Genomic DNA, 15,991 nt, shown 5'->3' on the forward strand with positions numbered 1-15,991 from the left:
TATACAATCGGTGGCACGGTGGCAGTGGTTAGCACTGCTACCTCACAGCGCCATGAGCGTGGGTTCAATTCAAGCCTTGTGGACTGTATGGAGTTTGTACATTCTCCCCGTTCCTGCGTGGGTTTCCTCCAGGTGCTTCGGTTTCCTTCCACAGTCCAAAGATTTACAGGTTAAGTGGATTGGCTATGATAAATTACCCTTTATTGTCCAAAAGGATAGGTGGGGTTACTAGGATAGGGTGAGGGCGTGTGTCTAGATAGGGTTATCTTTCACAGGGTCCGTTCAGATTCAATGGGTTGAATGGCCTACTTCTGCACTGTAAGGGTTCTATGATTCTATGATTACCAGAGAGGGGGCAGGGCAGGGGTCACAAAGATGCACAATGGCACGCAGTGACACTGCAAGGGAATCAAGTTTCATCTAACTAGTCCAGCTCTACGAAGAGGATCCCAAGTCATTATATTTTCTACCTTTGTGAATACAACAGTTTAAACTCAATAGTGAAATAAGCTACAAATTCAGTTAGGTCCACAAATAGAAATGGTGCCTTGAAGGGGGAAATATTTCTGCAATATACTGCATTTTTCTGGAAGGGTGAGCTTCAAAATTTGAAATGACCGCCTAATTTTGTTAATATGTTTGACATTGTTGCATGTACTCATTAATTACTCTAACTTAGTTCTTACCTTTCCATGGTTGTCTATTCCAACAAGTGCCAATGAAGTCCAGGACAACTGTAATGCTTTGAAGTGCACAGAACATGCAGTTGTACGCTGTCGTTTAATGGCTTGATCATCGGTTGGTCGCTGGGAAGGAGTGCTGTAGAAAACTCCCATAGTTTGTAGTGAAAGCCTGTGAACAATGTGAATAGTTCCATCATGGAATGCTAATGCAAGGCCTAGACGGAGGAAGAAAGGTTAGAGCTTAGTACAAGAATATCGGACGCAAATACACTCATGAAACAGCTCGTTTTTAAAAATTAATTCATAGGATCTGGGAGTCGCTGGCTAGGCCAGCATTTGTTGCCCATCCCTAATTGTCCTTGAACTGAGTGGCTTTTTAGGCCATTTCAGGAGGGCATTTTTTAAAGAGTCAAGCACATTGCTGTACATCTGGAGTCATACTTAGGTCAGACTGGGTAAGAATATTAGATTTCATTCCCTAAAGGACATTAGTGAACCCCATTCTTAATTTGGATCAATGCATGGACTAAAAAGCCATCATGTCATTAGTCCAACAAACAATTACCTAATCAAAATACCGTTGTTACAAAAGTATAATAAAAAGTAAACCCATTTTTAAATATGTCTTTGAATAATTTGTCATGTATAGTTAGTCTAAAAACCAGATATAACAGGGCACCCAAGTCCCATGGAGTGCGCATCCAGGTCCACGTGGGAATTCCAGGACAGACTTGAGTATTGGTCAAACACACATACAGTGCATGTCATCAGTTGTAGGAGCTTGAGAAATAGATACTAAAGTGGGGTCAAACCAACAGTTAATGAAATCAGGGGTAAATTATGCTAACAGTGCACATATGTAAATGCATAAAGCAAAGCAAATATGGTTGGTGAGCTGCAGGTGCAAATAGGCAGAAGATGTTTTAATGACAATAGAGATTTGGCGCAAAAATGGTCAGGACTGAGTACTAAATACAAGGTGTTCAGGGAAGGATAAAAATGAGATGGCGCGGATATGACAGTTAAGGAGAATATTAATGCTGGAGGGAAGGGATGTATCCTGAAGAGATCAAGGACAGAATCAATTTTGTTAGAGAAATAATAGAGGTACCATTACACTACTGAGTGTATCCACCAACTATTTGGAAAGATACAGAAAAGCAACTCTGCAAAGAAATTACAGAAAGGTGCAGAAACTAGAGTAGAGTAATGATGCTGCAGTAATTTTGCCGACTATAGACTGGGATTGTAGTAGTGTAAAAGACAGAGAGGAGGAAGGGTCTCTTAAGTATATTCTGGAGAATTTCTCGATTAGTATATTTCCAGTCAAGTGAAGGAAAGTAAAGTCAAACAGGCCTGAAAACGATGCCAATATGATTTCAGCAAACAGGAGACAAACAGACACAGACTTCAGCTGTTGCCCTAGCTAATGCATTCCAAACACAGGTATTGTACAGGAGCCAGTTTATTTAACCAATGTGTAAATTTCGGCATGACATAACTAAACATCATTAAACAGAAAATTAAGTTCTCCAGGAGGTCAGACCTAATGATTTATAAAGCCACCTGTCACTGAACAATGGGGAAACATTAACAATAATTTTGGACTCGATATGAAATATAACCAATATAATATAAAATATAATACTAACCAAGCCCTGGGAAGAATTTGGTGTCTGTTGCCACCTTCAGGTCAGTGCTGGTCAGTGAAATTGGAAGTTTGGGTAAACCCACAGCTGTTACACGATCCATATCATTGGTTGCAGATAGAATCCTCCACTTCAGAATGCTTGGCTGTTTATCACCTTGCAAAATCAGATCAGGAATCAAAGTAGCAGTGAGTGAAACACCATCACTGAAAGGCCCATTACATTTCATTAGCATATAGGCAGCAGAATGCATCAGATACATCCAGTTCATGGACCACTTTACAAAGCAATGGACTAGAAAAAAATACTTCAGTTAATGTAGCCATGAATTGCCGTCCTGGACAATAACATGAGGAATATTAGCTCAGCACTTAGAAAACCTTTTAGTTGTTGCTAACATTAGGTCAGTGCTGGTGAGAGATGGAGTTTGAGCAAACCCTCAGTTTCAGCACCAATTTCTATTCCCAGTACAAAACAATTAAAAATTACTTGAAAAATTTTAAATGACTCTTCAATAATTCAATATATGATACAAATGGCTCTTAAAACTGTGCCTTATTGGCATAACAAACCTGATCATTTTCCTCAGGCACAGACCAAAGGACATATCAATTTTAATAATTCAGATATTTTCAAAGAATCACATATACCAACTGGCCGTTTTGGTGAGTGAATTAAACATTTATACTTATGTCGCGACCTGTGGAATAGTGAGGCTAGAATTAACTGTGCACTCCCCCCATCCCAGTCCCATAACACAACACAAAGGGCTAGAAAACTTCACTCATCAACACTGGTTTAGCACACTGGGCTAAATCGCTGGCTTTTATAGCAGACCAAGCAGGCCAGCAGCACGGTTCAATTCCCGTACCAGCCTCCCCGAACAGGTGCCGGAATGTGGCGACTAGGGGCTTTTCACAGTAACTTCATTGAAGCCTACTTGTGACAATAAGCGATTTTCATTTAATTCAAGCCCACACAAACAATCCAGTTCTTTCATAAACAAGCACAGATAGAATAGGATTAGTAGTCTATTTCTGTGCTGAATGATTCTATTCTATGATAACTATTTTACCAGAGCTGAAAAGCAAAAGATAATGCAAATTATCAACTGTTTTGAACCACCAAACAGTGCACTCGGTCTGCCTGAGTCTGCACCGCCCCTCTAAAAGAGCACCCGTCCAATCCCCACAAATCCGCCTAATCTGCAAATCTTTGGACTATGGGAGGGAACCAGAGCACCGGGGGAAACCCACGTAGAGATGGGGAGAAAATGCAAACTCCGCAGTCACCCAAGGCTGGAATTGAACCCCGATCCCAGGCGCTGTGAGGCAGAAGTGCTAACCACTGTGTCACTGTGCTACCCTGTCTTGATACTGCTTTAGAAAAAAGATCCGACCGACTCCTGTCAGAACCATGCAGAAAATTTGGCCGTATTTCTGCAGAAGCTTCTCAGCTCGTTTCAGCTTACGTTTCCAGACACACTGCCCTTCATCTGCAATCCTTCATTAATCTTTAATATATTGAACTCTCTCTCCTTACTTCACTGTCGAACTCATTTTCCAAGGCCAAGATTTCACTCAATTTTAACAAAACCTTAAGAAGTAATTTTGACAGGGTGAAGAACAACATTCATATTTGTGCCTGTCCAATAGGAGCAGCACCAAACATTTAGTTAACAGATACATTTACAATAAAATAGAAACATGCAGAGGAATGGTACAGCTGCTGCGCAGTTAGTTTATCAAATGAAGAGTTGACCCCAGCTTTGCATTGAGAATCCGTTTATGAAAGACACACCAAATTTAGTGCATTAGGGAGGATCAAACAGTAGTGGAAGCAGACCTAACCTGAATCACTGAAGACAACCAGGTTACAAAAAAATGTGCATTCTGTAATTCACTGTTTGCAGCCTCTCCGAAATAACAAGGTTAAGTTCCAAGCTGTGCTATCTGTAGTTTACACTTAATCAAGAATCCTGTTCAGAGCAGAAATCGCCATACTTACCCACAGGAGAAATTGGCTGAAAAATATTATTCACTGGTAACCCTTCCTTCCGTAATGACCAACACTCTACAATGCTGCCAGTCAGACTGGAAGCACATAGCAACACCTACAGGAGACAAAAACAGTCACATTATCCTGACACCTCAGTTTTTGTGTTAATATCTACAAACCTGAATCTAAATATCCATTCTCCTCATCTAAAATGGTTTACTTTTCTCCCAATACTCCATTTAACGCTGCCCATTCCATGTGCCTTGCCTCAAAGTAGAATAAATACTTCCAGCTCTTTGCCCCTCACTGTGGTCTGGCTACAAGACCCTTTTTTTTTTTTTAATTGTAAAGCGTTGGATAAAATGTGCCTCTGTTTGAGGAGCCCTCTCTCTCACTTATTTCCCATCACAGCCTGTCACTGTTTTCAAGCTGACAGGATTCTGATTGGTCCTCCAGTTTTGAAAGCCCTTCCACCATCCTTAATTAGATGGCAAGTCCAACTTTTGACCATTACTGGCCACCCCAGGGAAAATCGCAATGATTAACTGCTTCCTATAGAGTGCAGTCTTTTGACCCACATTGAAGACGGACAACAGGATTCAGAAACAAGCAGTGAAATTCCTGCTCTTAGCTTTATTACTGTCTTCCTAATGAATAATTAAGACTGAAAATCTAAAAGCCTACCAGAGGCTTCTGTAACACAAACTACCACAAGCAGCTTCTAGGCAGACATATGGGCCCAAATTTAACTCCCCTCAAAACTCATTCACTAACAGAGTTAAAACCAGGCCCTTTAAAAACCATATTAGTTACACAATAAGACAAAATTATGGTCATGCAGTGGAAGTCGTTTAGTGTTATTTAGATTTTCCTACACGTGATTCCTTGGGAATGCCAGCCCACCTCCTACTCTAAAACAAATTTCCATTTGTTGCACTGCAAATCATGACCATATGCACATTCAACCTCAACTGAACTATTGTATCATAGCTTCCTCAGAGTGGCGATCTCTGTCAGATTGCCACTCTTAATGGACTTACCCATGTTGAAATTCCAAAGCCCCGTTTCGCCCAACCTTCTTCACTCAGGCTGGGTGAGACAGGGAATAAAGAACAGCGAAGTAGCTGCATTGGCACAACTGGGGAGCAGGGAATAAAGGAATGCTCCCTTTTTAATGATGCTAGCTGTCATGGGAGCTGTGGGGGAGTGGGGGGGGGGGGGGTGTAGATCCATTGGGGCATTGGGGGGTTGTGTGTGCGCACGTGTGGTGTCACGTGGCTCAATCAGGGTGTTTAAATAGTTACTCTGGAGTTAGAAGTGATTTTTCCCGTCTAACTCTCAGATGAACTATCAGGGTAAAACTGGCAGAACCAAGTTAGCGATTTAAATTGCTGGTCAGATGGTGCCCAACCCAGTGAAATTGTTAGCACCTCTGGACAATTGCTGGGTAAACCCTTACATGGGAACATCCTAGAGGGATTCCCCAGTGCATCATTGGGGAATCCCCAAATGCTAATCTGGGGAACCAGGATGTTATGGAGCATAGTGACCAGCTCTGAGCACCACTGTTTAGGAAGGATGTAATGGCATTAGAGAGGGTGCAGCAAAGAGTCACAAGAATGGTCCCAGGGATGTGGAACTTTAGTGAATAGATTGGTGAAGTTGGGACAGTTTTTCCTTGCAGAATAGAAGGTTTAGGAGATTTGACAGAGGTGTTCAAAATCATGAGGGGACTGGACAGAGTAGATAGAGAGAAACTGTTCCCCCTTGGTGGAAGGATTGACAACAAGGGGGTACAGATCTAAGGTAACGAGCAAAATAAGTGATGGAGGTACAAAGAAAAACTTTTTTTACGCGAGTGGTTATGATCTGGAACGCACTGCCCAAATGTGTGGTGACGGCAGGTTCAATTATGGCATTCAAAAGGGAATTGGATCATTATCTAAAAAGGAAAAATGTGCAGGCTATGAGAGAAAAGCAGAGGAGTGAACTCGGTGAATTTCTCTTGCAGAGAGCCAGCACGGACACGATGAGCTGAATGGTCTAATTTTGTGTTGTAAATGATTCCATGAAAGATGTCAGTATATCGTAACAAGAAACAAACTGACTAAAAACAAACTGACTAAACAGAGGGTGAAACAACGCACAACAATATAACCTTTCTGTCTCTCGTGATACAAAATCAAAATACCGTGGATGCTGCATATCTGAACTAAAAACAGGAAACGTTGAATGTGTTCAGAAGTTCAGTCAGCATCTGTGGTGAAACAGTTTAGCAATTCAGGTCAGTCCTGAAACATTAACTTGGTTTCTTTCTCTATAAATGCTGTTCAAACTACTGAGCATTTCCAGTCTCCATTGGTTTTCAGTATTAAACTGGTCATCATATTTACGTGGTTATAGTATACTGGTGTTAATCAGGTTGGCTTCAGAAAATGGCATTTTCATATTATCACCTCACTGAACCTTTTTTTTGATAAATCAACTTAAACGGAGTCACATTTTAGATTCTACCCCAGCAATCATGACAGTATTTATGTAATGCAGAAACTAATATCAATCCTTGTTTTGAGGCTCTTGAAACCACACAGGAACATAAGGTGTAGCTTTAAGGGCGACCAAGCCACAAGCCAAAATGCTCACATTAAAATGAAATTGGTTGCACTTTTATATATTTACATTAGAAGTAACAAAATTTTGTCAACTCTGACCAGAAGATACCTTAATTCAAATCTAAAAGCATCTTTGCATAGTGGGTGGCAGCAGAACTATGAAGTAGGGGATAAAGAAAGAATTATGTTACCTGTTCAGATGTCTCTCTTGTTAAAAACTTCAGGTGAGTGACAGCTGGATACTTCTCCTTTCGAGCAGTGTCCGTTGTACAGCGCATGAACAGTGATGGAAGGAGCTCAGTGTCAATTTTGCATTTCTCATTTACAACACTCACGCAGACTTTATAAAACTGAACAGGAGAGGAGCTGCTGCCATCCGACGTGGTCACCACAATGTTCCCACCTCCAGTGAATGCAATGTCTGCCAGGGCAACTCTGCTTCTCAACCGTGATAAGCTCTCTGTAGCAGTGAGGACCTGTCCGCTGGGTTTCAATAATGACACAGTCACTAGGCCACTGATGGTTACAGCAATCCAACCTTCCATCGGCTTCCCACCAAACAGAGTCAAGGAAGGGCTGAATTTCACACGAGAAAACTTCTCACCAAAATTGGATGCACCAGACTGATGGGCAGTGAAATGAAAAACAAAAAAGACATTTAAAACTCAAACTACTTTCAAAATATATTACTTTTAAAAACATTCTGTAACATAATGCAGATATGTCACACCTCACAGATTCACTAGAAAATACAGTTTGGTGCTGTATTCAGCCATGTGATCATATCAATCAGGCAGTGGATTTTGTTCCAGACACAAAGCAGTAGACTTACTGCAGAACAGCTTGGGCACACAAAATTAACTTCCCTTAGGCCGTCACACAACATCTGACTTTTTCACCTGGTTAATAATGTTGGGAAAATTGTCAATAAAGTTGGCTAGTACATTTTTGCACAATCATGGATTATTGATATTTACACAAATGAATGAAATCAGAAATAAATCAGATTTGTACTCCTCTTGTTAACAATGATTCCCAATATGACAGTCTTTTTAAACAGTAATGCTATGTGCGAGATTGGCACTGCATCAATATTTATGAATATCTAGATCCAAATATAAGTATACCCACATGTTAACAGCATAAACAAAACCATAATGTGCTAATTTGTTGGTGATCAGCTTTCTGGACCATTATTACATTTGAATTTGATTTACTGTCACGTGTATTGAGATACAGTGAAAAGTATTGTTCTGCATACAATTCAGACAGATAATTCCATACATAAAAAAATTAAGAGGCAAGCAAGCATGACATCAATTTGAATTCAATTTGTGAACTAACTTAGGGCCAAAATAATTGAGACCGGATATGTCACAGGTAAATGTATTTTCTATTCAGTAACAGAGGTTATTATTGCTGTGGTCCCATCAGTTGAATATAGTTATCAGATTCAACCAACAACTTTGGATGTTAACAGATAATTAAAATAATACTCAAGATTTTGACTACAGCACAAACCTTTTCTACATGCAAGGCCAACTTGACACCATTGTGGAGCCATGACAAGGCTACAATGGGGTCCCCATCCACTGAACTCCCGACTATGTTATCCCAGCTGTTTACCAGGTGATCAGTCATACTCCAGCATTTCACTCGACCGTCAGCATCAGCAGATAATAGGCGGGAACCTTTCAAACAGACAGACGTGGTGCAAAGTTACAGTTTGACAAGACATCTTAATTCTAAAAGATACATTTAAGCAGTTGTGGAAATATTCACTTCAGAGCTAGTGCCTTTTTCCTAATTCTATTAAAGGTGAAACCAGAAGATCAATCAGTCAATATATTTGTGGCTATCCAAAACAAGAAATATAATAACAATCATCTTTATTAGTGTCACAGGTAGGCTTATATAAACACTGCAATCAAGTTACTGTAAAATTCCCTAGTCGCCATACTCCAGCACCTGTTCGGGTACACTGAGGGAGACTTTAGAATGTCCCATTCACCTCAACAGCATGGGCGAGATTCTCCGACCCCCCGCCGGGTCGGAGAATCCCCGGAGGGAGCGCGAATCCCGCCCTGCCGCCGGCTACCCTATTCTCCTGCGCCGTTTTTCGGGCGGAGGCGGGATTCCCGCCAAGCGTGTCGGGGGCCGTTGACAGCGGCCCCTCCCGGCGATTCTCCGGGCCCCAATGGGCCGAGTGGCCATCCAGTTTTTCCCAGTCCCGCCAGCGTGAATTACTCACTTCACGCACGGCGGGACCTGGCAGTTGAGTATGGGGGGGATCCGACCCGGGGGGGCCCCCCACGGTGGCCTGGCCCGCGTTCGGGGCCTACCGATCCTGCGGGCGGGCTGTTTCCATGAGGGCCTTCTTTCCTCCGCGCCGGGCCCCTGTAGGGCTCCGCTATATTGCCCGAGGGGCTGGCACGGAGAAGAGAACCCCCGCGCATGCACGAAAGCACGCCGGCCGTTCGGGCGCATGCGCGGAAATACGCCGGCCGTTCCGGCGCATGCGCGGAAACACGCCGGCCGTTCCGGCAAAACACGCCGGCCGTTCCGGCGCATGCACGGAAACACGCAAGCCGTTCCGGCGAATGCGCGGAATCACGCAAGCCGTTCTGGCGCATGTGCGGAAACACGCTGCCAATCGGCGCATGCGCGGAAATACGCCGGCCATTCCGCGCACGCGCAAGATCACGCCGGCCGTTCTGTGCATGTACGTACTCGCGCCGGCCGTTCCGCGCATGCTGGTACTCACGTTGGCCGTTCCACGCATGTGCGAACTCGTGACGGCCTTTCGGCGCCGGCTGGAACAGCGGGTACGACTCCAGCGGCAACCTAGCCCCTTAGACAGGTGAGAATTCCTCTCTTGGGGGGCTGTTGACACCGGAGTCGTGAGCCGGTTTTCCCGCCGGCGTGGAAACATAGCCTCATTTTCAGAGAATCCCGCCCCATGTCTTTCGGGACTTGTGGGAGGAAATTGGAGCGCCCAGAGGAAACCCATGCAGACACGGGGAGAATGTGCAGACTCCGCATAGACAGTGACCCAAGCTGGGAATCGAACCGGGTCCTTGTTGCTGAGAAGCAACAGTGCTAACCTTTGTGCTACTGTGCCGCCCAAATGTACATTATCTGCTGCTTCACAAAGCATCATAGTGTGCAAACTCATTGGGAAAAATTCCTCTGTGCATTGTGCAGTAAAATCAAGAATATACTTCATATAGAGTTTTATGGCTTTAAGGCATTCAGCACAAAGCATTCCCTCAATCTTCTCAGGTGCTTAAAAAGTGTCATCTCCAAGCAAACATTTAAGTGAATGAATATGTAATAGAAGAGAAACATTTACTGGTTCAGATCTTAAGCTCGAAGCCTTCAGTGCGACTGGGTACCGCTAGGTGCAGAGAGGATAACTGATTTGCATAATATTATAATTTAATTATGTGTAACGTATTATGCATAGTTATTTAGCATATTTATGGTGTACTGGCATACCTAGACTGGCCTAATAATTTTATGTTCAACACTGGGGCAGCAGTCAGGCTTACAGGTTAACCAAAACAAACGCTCACCAGATTGGTCCCATTCCAGAGATGTAATCACTTCATGGTGTCCTGAGTTGATGGAATAAACATCCCAGGGATGCTCAGTATCCAAAATGTGAATCATATAAGTAAGTTCTGTAAGAAAGAGGGATTATTGGGGAACACTGTCTAAACGATTTTCAATAATCGAATATAAAACAATACTGGGAACAGAGTAAGTTTGTTGGCTCTAGGGAGGCGGTGGCTGAGTGGTATTGTCATTAGACGAGTAATCCAGAGACCCCGGGTAATGCTTTGGCCCCCTTGGTTCGAAACGCACCACTGCAGATGGTGAAATTTGAATTCAATAAAAATGTCATTAAAAGTAGAATGATGACCATGAAACCATTGTCGATTGTCGTAAGAAACCATCTGGTTCACTTATGCCCTTCAGGGAGGGAAATCTGCCGTCCTTACCCAGTCTGGCCTACATGTGACTCCAGACCCACACATCAATGCAGTTGACTCTTAACTTGTCCCCCTCTGAAATGGACACTCAGCTCAAGTGATGGGTAACAATTTGAAAAAAAAATTTAGAGTACCCAATTATTTTTTTCCAATTAAGGGGCAATTTAGCGTGGCCAATCCACCTACCATGCACATCTTTTGGATTGTAGGGGTGAGACCCACAAAGACATGGAGAGAATGTGCAAACTCCACATGGACAGTGACCCGGGGCCGGGATTGAACCCGGGTCCTCGGCACCGTGAGGCAACAGTGCTAGCCACTGCACCACTGTGTCACCCTAGGTAACAAATGTTGGCCCAGCCAGTGACGCCCACATCCCAAGAACGAATAAGAAAAAAAAATAACAGATCAGGGGGCATATAAAAGACAAAATGAATATCTATTTTGGCTGGACCTGCCAGAATTCAGCATGAACAATAAAAGTTATGAAACAGTAAAGTGTTGGGCCTGACAAGAGTGCATCATTATAAAGCAATGGTAGCTCAGTAAGACTTAATACAGGCATGGTTCATCTGGCAATATGCGCCTCTAACTCAGAAGGTTGGTTTGACATGTTTAAAATCAGCCAGAGGGAGGGTTTAAGGTGCTTTAAAAATTGTATTATAGCAAATCATATCACCTATTGCGTGGCCACAACATTCAATTGTTACTGAGAATATTTCTATTTTACTGCAATCCTCATATTTTAATAATTTCCTTCCTGCTATCTCTTTACCAACTTATTTAGGTGCTACAGATTTAGATGTAGCACCACTGATTTCCTAATAACATGTTGTATCCATCATATTTTGTATCACTTCAATATATTTGAAAGTGTGTCTTTATTCCCAGTAATAGTAGAAAGAATTTACTTCAGGTTGGGATTTAATTTAGTAAACTTTAAGTTTATAAATAACCCAGAGCCAATTACTCCTCTCCCTGCTGATGCACTGAACACACCTGTCCCATTTGATACGTACTGTAAATAGAAGAAAAATCTTAATAAATTCCAGAAAACTGGATTTCGTATTAAAAACAAATTGCTCAATACGGTCAAACCCAAAACACATTATACAAATGCAAGTAACAAAAAAAATTACTTAATTTGTTTGTTATTCATTTATGGGATGTGGGTGCCACTGGTTAGATCAGCAGTTATCGCCCATTCCTGGGTGAGGGTTAGCTGCCTTCTAGAACTACTGCAGTCTGAGGTGTAGGTACATCCACAGTGCAGTTAGAGGGAGTTCCTGGATTTTGACACAGTGACAGGGAAGAAAAGGCGATATATTCCCCAAATCAGGATGGTGAGTGACTTAGAGTGGACCTCGAGGTGGTGATGTTCCCATGTATCTGTTGTCCTTCCAGATGGTAGTGGTCATGGGTTTGGAAGATGCCACCTAAGGAACCTTGGTGAGTTCCTGCAGTGCATCTTGTAGGGGGTGCACGGCTGTTACTGTTCATCGGTGGTGGGAAGATTGAATGTTTGTGGAAGGGTTGGCAATCAAGCGGGCTGCTTTGTCCTGGGAGGTGCCTTGCCTCGCGTACTATTGGAACTGCACTCAACCAGGCAGGTGGAGTGTATTCCATTATACTCCCGGCTTGTACCTTGTAGATGGTAGACATGTTATTCTTTTTTTGGGGGGGGGGGGGGGGGGGAGGGGGGGGGGGGGGGTCAGGAAGCGAGTTCCTCACCACAAGATTCCTAGCCTTTGATCTGCTTTGGTAGACAGTACTTCTACGGCTAATCCAGTTCAGTTTATGGTCAATGGTAACCTTCAGGATGTTGATCGTGGGGGATTCAGCAATGGTAATGCCATTGAATGTCAAGGGGTGATGGTTAGATTCTCTCTTGTTGGAGATGGTCATTGCTTAGCACTTGTGAGACACAAATACAACTTGTCACTGGTCAGCCCAAGCCTGGACATTGTCCAGGTCTTGCTGCATTTGGACATGAAGTGCTTCAGTATCTCAGGAGTCGTGAATGATACTCAACATAGTCATCAGAGAACATCCCCATTTCTGACTTTATGATGGAAGGATGATTACTGACCATAGAACTTACAGTGCAGAAGGAGGCCATTCGGCCCATCGAGTCTGCACCGGCTCTTGGAAAGAGCACCCTACCCAAGGTCAACACCTCCACCCAATCCCCATAACCCAGTAACCCCACCCAACACTAAGGGCAATTTATCATGGCCAATCCACCTAACCTGCACATCTTGGACTGTGGGAGGAAACCGGAGCACCCGGAGGAAATTCACGCACACACGGGGAGGATGTACAGACTCCGCACAGACAGTGACCAAAGCCGGAATCGAACCTGGGACCCTGGAGCTGTGAAGCAATTGTGCTATCCACAATGCTACCGTGCTGCCCTAATGATGAAGCAGGTGAAGATGATTGGGCCATGAGAACTCCGGCAGTGATGCCCTGGAATTGAGATAATTGACCTCCAATCACCACAGCCAGGTGCGACTCCCAACTAGCAGAGGGTTTCCCCCCTAATTCCCATCGATTCGCGTTTTGCTCGGGCTCCTTGATGCTGCATTCAGTCAAATGTTGCCTTGATGTCAAGGGCAGTCATTTTCACCTCTGGAGTCCTTTTATCCATGTTTGAACCACGGCTGGAGTGAGGTCAAGAGCTGAATGACCCTGGCTTAACCCAAAATGAGTGTCCATGACTAAGTGCCACTTGATAGTGCTGTTGATGACCCTTTCCATCACTTTACTGATGGTTTAGAGTAGACTGATGAAGCAGTCATTGGCTGAGTTGGATGTGTCCTGTTCCTTGTGTACAGGACATACTGGGCAATTTTCCACATTGCTGGGTAGTTGCCAGTGTTGAATCTGTGAAGAGTTTGGCTAGCGGCATGGAAAGTTCTGGAGCACAAGTCTTCAGTGCTATTGCTGGAATATTGTCAGGGGCCTATAGCCTTTGCAGTATCTAAGGCCTTCATACATTTCTTGATATCACGTGGAGTGAATTGAATTGGCTGAAGACTGTCATCTGCAATGCTGGGGACCTCCAGAGGAGGCAGAGATGCATCATCCACTCAGCACTTCTGGCTGAAGATTGATGTAAATGCTTCAGGCTCATCTTTTGCACTCATGTGCTGGGGTCCCAGAATTGAGCATGGGGATATTTGCTTGGAGTTACGCCTGGCATGCCCACCTGCACTCTTCATTGAACCAGGGTTGATGCCTTGTCTTGGTAGTATTGGTAGAGTGGGAGAAATGCCAGACCATGAGATTGTGGACTGTGGTTGATTACAATGATGATGGCCCAAAGCACCTCAAGTTTGCCCAGTGTTGAGTTGCTAGATCTGTTCTGTATCTATCCCACTTAGCACAGTGGTAGTGCCACACAACATGATGGATGGTATCCTCAATGTCGAGATGGAACTTCAACTCCACAAGGACTGTGCGGTGGTCACGTTTACCGATACTGTCATGGCAGATGCACCTGCAGCAGACAGGTTGGTGAGGATGAGATCAAGTATGTTTTTCCCTCACCACCTGCCACAGTCGCTGTCGAGCAACTATGTCCTTTAGAACACAGCCATCTTGGTGGTGATGGTACTACCAAGCCACTCTTGGTGGTGGACAATGAAGTCCTCCACCCAGAGTACATTCTGCACCATTGCCCCCCTCAGTGCTTCCTGCAAGTGGTGTTCCACATGGAAGAGTGTTGAATCATTAGCTTGGGGGGGGGGTGATATGTGGTAATCAGCAGGAGGTTTCCTTGCCCATGTTTGACCATGCCAAATGTCAATATAGTACCTTTCATAATTCTTGGCTATCTCAAAGCACTTTACAGCCAATGTACATTTTGCAGTAGTCATCATTGTAAGGTAGGAAACACTGCAGCAGCCAACTTGTGCAGAAGTCCCACAAGTGACAACACATTGGTTGAGGGATAAATATTCACCAGCATAAATTCCCATGCTCTTTTTTAAAACAGTGCCTTGTCATCTTTAGAATCCACTTCAGACAGCCTTGATTTAACTCATCTGAAGGCAGAACCTTCGACAGCGTTGCATTCCCTCAATAAAGTGTCAGCTTAGATTTGTGCTCAAGTCCTTAAGTGAGGCTTGAAGCCATAACCCACCTGAGTTAGAGGTAATAAATACTGCCCATTGTACAACATTGTGTATATTCAACTTAACATTATTTAACCAACATCACCAAAATAAGTTTGTAATTTTGATTAATTCTTATGAGCTTGTTCTGTGCAAATAGGTTGGCATTTCTGTCCACATAATAGTCACACGTTGCATGTGATGCTCTTTTAGATATTTCCGAAAGCTGAACGAAAGTATTAGAGGGTGCCATGACTCTTGTACAATAAATTGCAGTTAAGAATTTTAAACTTCCAGAACTTTCACTCAACAATGGAATGAGAGACAGGCCAAACCTAAAATCTCACCTTGCTCCTCCTCGTTCTTCAGGTCCGTGCTGAATGCAACCAGGTTTCTGCAAGACCAAGCGCACACCAGCGGTACAGACGGGCAGTAATTACTCTTCGGCCGCTTCTCCCACTCACAGACATACGCAACGTCCATGTTTGTCGCTCCCGGCGACTGTCCACCCGGTCCACCTCACACCCAGGGCGCAAACGCTCCTTCGAACCCAGAGCGCAGGCGCACGTCTGTCGGACGCCGAACGCGCCCTGGGCCCCTCAACCCCAAAGCGCAGGCGCGCCCTGGGCCCCTCAACCCCAAAGCGCAGGCGCGCCCTGGGCCCCTCAACCCCAAAGCGCAGGCGCGCCCTGGGCCCCTCAAACCCAACGCGCAGGCGCGCCCTGGGCCCCTCAAACCCAACGCGCAGGCGCGCCCTGGGCCCCTCAACCCCAAAGCGCAAGCGCGCCCTGGGCCCTTCAACCCCAAAGCGCAGGCGCTCTCTGGGCCCCTGAACCCCAAAGCGCAGGCGCACCCTGGGGCCCTGAAACCCAAAGCGCAGGCGCGCCCTGGGCCCCACAAACCCAACGCGCAGGCGCGCCCTGGGCCCCTCAAACC

At 44.4% G+C, this 15,991-nt stretch overlaps 1 protein-coding gene across 1 annotated transcript in view; it reads right to left on the reverse strand.

Annotated features, from left to right (window-relative positions):
- The window catches only part of med16 (mediator complex subunit 16), a 58,763-nt gene extending 42,972 nt beyond the window's left edge, over positions 1-15,791 (reverse strand). Inside the window, exons 1-7 of the mRNA XM_072482670.1 lie at positions 15,403-15,791; positions 10,518-10,625; positions 8,464-8,633; positions 7,134-7,565; positions 4,340-4,445; positions 2,336-2,488; positions 687-898 (exon numbers count right to left, since the gene is read on the reverse strand). Coding sequence (XP_072338771.1) covers positions 687-898; positions 2,336-2,488; positions 4,340-4,445; positions 7,134-7,565; positions 8,464-8,633; positions 10,518-10,625; positions 15,403-15,538 — 1,317 coding nt within the window. The 5' untranslated portion in view covers positions 15,539-15,791. The remainder of the gene's footprint in view (positions 1-686; positions 899-2,335; positions 2,489-4,339; positions 4,446-7,133; positions 7,566-8,463; positions 8,634-10,517; positions 10,626-15,402) is intronic.
- Between the last annotated feature and the right edge of the window lie 200 nt (positions 15,792-15,991).

Source organism: Scyliorhinus torazame, chromosome 18 (genome assembly GCF_047496885.1).
Source record: "Scyliorhinus torazame isolate Kashiwa2021f chromosome 18, sScyTor2.1, whole genome shotgun sequence".
In the NCBI taxonomy this organism is placed as follows: Eukaryota; Metazoa; Chordata; class Chondrichthyes; order Carcharhiniformes; family Scyliorhinidae; genus Scyliorhinus; species Scyliorhinus torazame.